This window comes from Cebus imitator, unplaced genomic scaffold (assembly GCF_001604975.1).
Source record: "Cebus imitator isolate Cc_AM_T3 unplaced genomic scaffold, Cebus_imitator-1.0 Scaffold581, whole genome shotgun sequence".
Lineage (NCBI taxonomy): Eukaryota > Metazoa > Chordata > Mammalia > Primates > Cebidae > Cebus > Cebus imitator.
Genome location: NW_016107896.1, coordinates 49,318 through 54,446, shown reverse-complemented (window position 1 = coordinate 54,446; position 5,129 = coordinate 49,318). Strand labels below are relative to the sequence as shown.

Sequence of the window (5,129 nt, the reverse complement as noted above, 5' to 3'; positions counted from 1 at the left end):
CTCGTGATCCACCCGCCTCGGCCTCCCAAAGTGCTGGGATTACAGGCGTGAGCCACCGCGCCCGGCCTATATTGTTTATAAATGCATGTGGCCTTATTGACAAGGTTAAATGCGAATACTCTGTGGGATGGGCCTGGCCCAGCTCGGGGAGGGAGCCCGGCCTGAAAAGGCTGCAGCTTAGGCTGTCAGCCCGGCATCTGATCTCATCTTCTGTCACTCAGGGCCTGATGGGGTGGGGTCTTGAACGTTATCCAGTTAGGGACGCTGGGCTGGGAACCGTCCAATCAGGCACGCATCTGGAGCCGACAGCGCAGCTTCCGGGATTTGGCGGGGCCTTTGTGTCTCGCTGCCGCCGGACCTTGGCGTCTTGTCTTCACTGCTTGGCGTCCTCTGCCATAAAAGGCCCGGCTGCTGTGACCCTGTTATCTGCAAAAACTTGAAGGTTCACAGCTAAGACGCCGGGAACCCCTGAAGCCTAGAAATGGTGAGCCTGCTGGGTCCGACATCCTGAGGGGGGGAAGGGTCTGCTTGGAACCGGTGGGAAGTGGCTGTGGCGGGACTCGGGCCTCCCCGCAGTCGGCTCCAAAATCCGCGGCCCGAGTTCCCCTCGGCGGGCCCGGCCCTCAGTCCCCTTCGGACATAAGATGGCGGCTGACAGCCGGACCCCGGGCGTCCTGTCTCCTCCCTGCGCAGCGACTCTGCCCTGGCCTGGAGCCCTCTCCGGGCAGCTCTGCACCCGCAGCGCCGCATCTCTCCCCGGCTGTGCGGGGACCACGGGAGGGTCGTCCGGGGAGAATCCTGACGCGGGGTGCGGGGCTCATGAATGGGAAGAGCTTTGGTCCATGGGGTTCCCAGGCCCTTTTTTTCCTATTAAAAATTTGTGGAAGTCACTGCAAAAATTGTTAGAAGAATTTAGTCAAAGAGCAATTCAAGAATTATAGAGCACCCAGCCATGGTTTGTAGTTTGTGGTCCATGGGAGGAGCTTGAAGGAAACACTTTAATAAGATGCATAATGAAAGAAACAAGTTTAATAATTGGTTAGGTACCGTTACGTCGTTTTTAGATTTGTATAATTAAGGTGGAAATTTCCTGGTCATATAATCAGAGGTTAATTGGCAGTTTACATTTGGTTAAGCCTGAATTTTGTTTCCCTTAGTGTAATTTACACCGAACCCCTCCCCCCATCCCGACCGGCAAAATGCATTTGAGTTAGTTTAAAGTAGGAACCTAGGGACTAGAGCCATCTCAGTCTAATTGCCTCCCACTTAATTATTTTCACATCCACAGGGGAGTGATTTTCCCCTGCAGTTTTCACATGTGTCCTAAGCAGGGTCACAAGTCTACCCCCGCCATCCGCCATTCCTCCAGCCAAACTCTGGCTTGCAGCAAAATACTAAATTTCCAGTTTCTTCTGACATTGGCAAATGCCAGCTTCCCCTCCCTAATTCACATAATCAACTCTGTGTCCTTTAGTGTACATTTTCGATGCCGTATTATCATTTTTGTTAAAGCATTGGATGGCACATTTTAAAAGACTTGTTTTCTGTTTGTAAATATTTCCCATGAGTAGAAAGCAAAGAATAATCCCCTGACATTGTATTGTAAATCTCTGTGCCTCTTTTCTTTTTATCTTCCCTAGGCACAGAGATCTTATCAGAAAGTTTTTGGGTCACGGTTGGTTTCCCTTTGGAAACTTTATAGGGTGATGTGTTCTCAGCCATCTTTTAGTTTTTTTTCTCGTCCTGGGTTTCAAGTACTACCTGGGGAAAGATATCTACCATGGCAATGTCTGCTAGAGTGTCTAGTGAAGACCATCTCCTGGGTCATTTTATCTCACAGGACAAACTGAGTTATGGAATGTGACCTCTCAAGGGAGCAGGTGGATGCCCTGGGGCTGAGAGGCATCTCCTGGGCTACTCTTCCTTTGAAAAGCTTACCCCTTGAGATATTAAGGTTGTCTTCACTCAACCTGGCTTTCATTTCTTGAAGAAAGATTGCTGGTCAGCCAATCACATGCTGGTATTGGGAGGAAAACACCAAAATTATTTCTGTCCCCAGGATTCTCTAAGATTTGTGGAAAAAAAAAATAGTATCCCAAAAGACACAAAAAACCTGACCCTACTGAGATGGTACAAGAACTTGCAAAATAAGATGCACCTCGGATATAGTGCAGTGTCTTCTGAGAGGGTGGTTATTGAGCCCTTAAGTATCAGGATGGGGTGGGAGATCTTTCAAGTGATTGGGTGACCTGTCTAGATACATGAGTCTGAGAAATCTGTTTTGTTTTTTTTTTTTTGAATCTCGCTCTATTGCCCAGGCTGGAGTGAAGTGGCATGATCTCAGCTCACTGCAACCTCTGCCTCCCGGGTTTGAGCGATTCTCCTGCTGAAGCCTCCCTTGTAACTGGAATTACAGGCACACAACACCACACGTGGCCAGTTTTTTTGTGTGTGTTTTCACTATGTTGTCCAGGCTGATCTTGAACTCCTGAGCTCAGGCAGTCTACCTGCTTCAACCTCCCAAAGTCCTAGGCATGTGAGACACCACACCTACTGACAGATGTGTTTTATGATCAGCACTGCCACTTCCTGGGTTTGTCACCTTGAAAAGATTTGTTTACTTATTTTGACTTGCATTTTATTAGGGCTTGAAAGGTAAGAAATGTTTACAAAGGGCATAAAAGAGGAGAGTTTCAGGAAAAAATTAATACCTAATTACATACTCCATTTGTTAAAAATTCTTTTACCTTTTTTTTCCTCCCAGAGTGAGTTCAGGAATTTTGTCACTTCGTTTTTTTTTTTTTTTTTTTTGGTGTTTTTTTTTTTTTTTTTTTTTTTTTTTTTTGAGATGGTGTCATGCTTTGTCACCCAGGCTGGAGTACAGTGGCCGGATCTCGGCTTATTGCTAACTCTGCCTCCCGGGTTCAAGTGGTTCTCCTGCCTCAGCCTCTTGAGTAGTTGGGATTATTGGCACGTCCCACCACATCTGGCTAATTTTTTATTTTTAGTAGAGGTGGGGTTTCACCAAGTTAGTCAGGTTGGTAACTCCTGACCTTGTGATCTGCCTGTCTAGGCCTCCCAAAGTGCTGGGATTACAGGGGTGAGCCACCGAGGCCGGCCTTGGGCTTTCTTTCATAGGGAGGAGCGAACAAGTTTATAAAGAAGGTGGGAGGGGAACAGTAAATGGAGGGAATCAGACTTTAGGGGGCCACAGTGGCTCACACCTGTAATCCCAGCACTTTGGGAGACAGGCAGACGGATCACCTAAGGTCAGGAATTTGAGACCAGCCTGGCCAACATAGTGAAACCCCATCTCTACTAAAAGTACAAAAATTAGCTGGGTGTGGTGGCAGGTGACTGTAATCCTAGCTACTAGGGAGACTGAGGCAGGAGAAACGCTTGAACCTGGGAGATAGATGGAGGTTGCAGTGAATTGAGTGTCACTGCTCTCCAGCGTGGGTGACAAAGTGAGAGACTGTCTCAAAAAAAAAAAAAAAAATCAGATTTTAGATGAGAGAATGTTTTACCCTGAAGTTGGTATGTTCTTAGGAGGGGTATAAGATGGGGTTGTATGTTGCCTCAGACTGAAGGAAGCTCAAAGTGCAGGAGTCTGTGGGAAGGTGATAAACTTAAGTTTGATTAAAAAGTATTTTGTTTTTGACCACTGAAGCCAAATTCAGCTGACTTTTTAATGAGAAAAAATGTTCAGTCTGTATCTGGCTATGCGATAGGTAAGAAAAGAGAGCACTGTCTAAGTCATAATGGGAAGGGTGTTTCTTTCCATAAACTGTTCCTGGAGAACACAAAGGATGGAGGATTTTATTAATCACAGCTATTTACCAGGATTATCTTTGTGCTTCATTTTTTCCCACATATTTTTTCTGTCCTATACATTTTTTCTACTTGACTTTTCCTGGGTTGTATCATTTATAATAAACTGGTCAATGTTAAGTACAGTGTTTTGCTGAGGTCTGTGAGCAGCTCTATCAAATTACTGAACTGGAGGGAGGTTATGGGAATCCCCATTTTTTAAGCAGTAGCTTAGTGGCTGAGATCTGCAGTGAGGACAGTGTTGTGGGACTGTGCCCTGAATCAGGATGCTTGCTGACTCTGGATGGTGTCAGAATACAAACACTAGAAAGTGAGTTGGTGTTGGAGAATTGCTTGGTGTTCACCAATCTACAGATTTGGGGCCAGAAGAAAGATACCACAGAGGCCTGGCCTGGAATGGAACTCTGGGTGTCTGGGAATGGGAGGCTCTGCTCTCCTGTGCACAGGCTGTAACACTGCCCATTGTCTCAGGATTCCAGGTCTCCTGCTATGGTGAGAGAGGACTGAAAATGCAGAGGAAAGAAGCTCTGATAACAGACACCCTTTTCCCGTAGGTGCCACCACATGATTCCCACCCACTCACAAACATAACCACTAGACACTGATGTGTCCACACCCCTCCCGGGACTAGGCACCACCCTCAGGAATTTCACCGCAGCATTTTTGAACCTATTATTTCTTGCCTGCAAAAGTTTCTACACATCTCTTCATATATCCCCCCTCTCAGACACTGAATCTGCAGCAGCAACCTGCTTTCTTCACCAACCTAGGGCTCTACACCACCTGTTCATAATATCATCTGCCTGCATGGCCATGAATAAATCAAAGGACAGCCCCCACCTGGACCACTATCTGTAGCACAAACCTGTCCTACCTACATTGCACTCTCCCCTACCCATGGATCTTTTTTAACTTTTATTTTTGGTTCAGGGGTACACATACAGGATTGTTATATAGGTAAAATAGTGTCATGGGGGTTTGGTGTAGATTATTTTGTCTCTGAGGTACTAAGCATAGAACCTAATGGGTATTTTTTTCCCTGATCTTTGTCCTCCCACACGCTACCCTCAACTAGGCCTCAGTGTCTGTTGTTCCTCTTTGTCTCCATGTGTTGTTATTATTTAGCTCTTACTTACAAATGACAGCATGCATTTGGTTTTCTGTTTCTGCATTAGTTTCTAAGGAGAATGGTCTCTAGCTCCCATCCATGTTGCTGCAAAGAAAATGATCTTGTTCTTGTTTTTTGAGACGGAGTTTCGCTGTTGTTACCCAGGCTGGGGCGCAATGGCGCGATCTCG

The 5,129-nt window shown here is 46.3% G+C and overlaps 1 protein-coding gene across 1 annotated transcript in view; it reads left to right on the top strand.

Annotated features, from left to right (window-relative positions):
- Window positions 1-282: 282 nt before the first annotated feature.
- LOC108294455 (zinc finger protein 92-like) overlaps window positions 283-5,129 on the top strand; it is a 41,702-nt gene continuing 36,855 nt past the window's right edge. Inside the window, exon 1 of the mRNA XM_017516353.2 lies at window positions 283-484. Coding sequence (XP_017371842.1) covers window positions 482-484 — 3 coding nt within the window. The 5' untranslated portion in view covers window positions 283-481. The remainder of the gene's footprint in view (window positions 485-5,129) is intronic.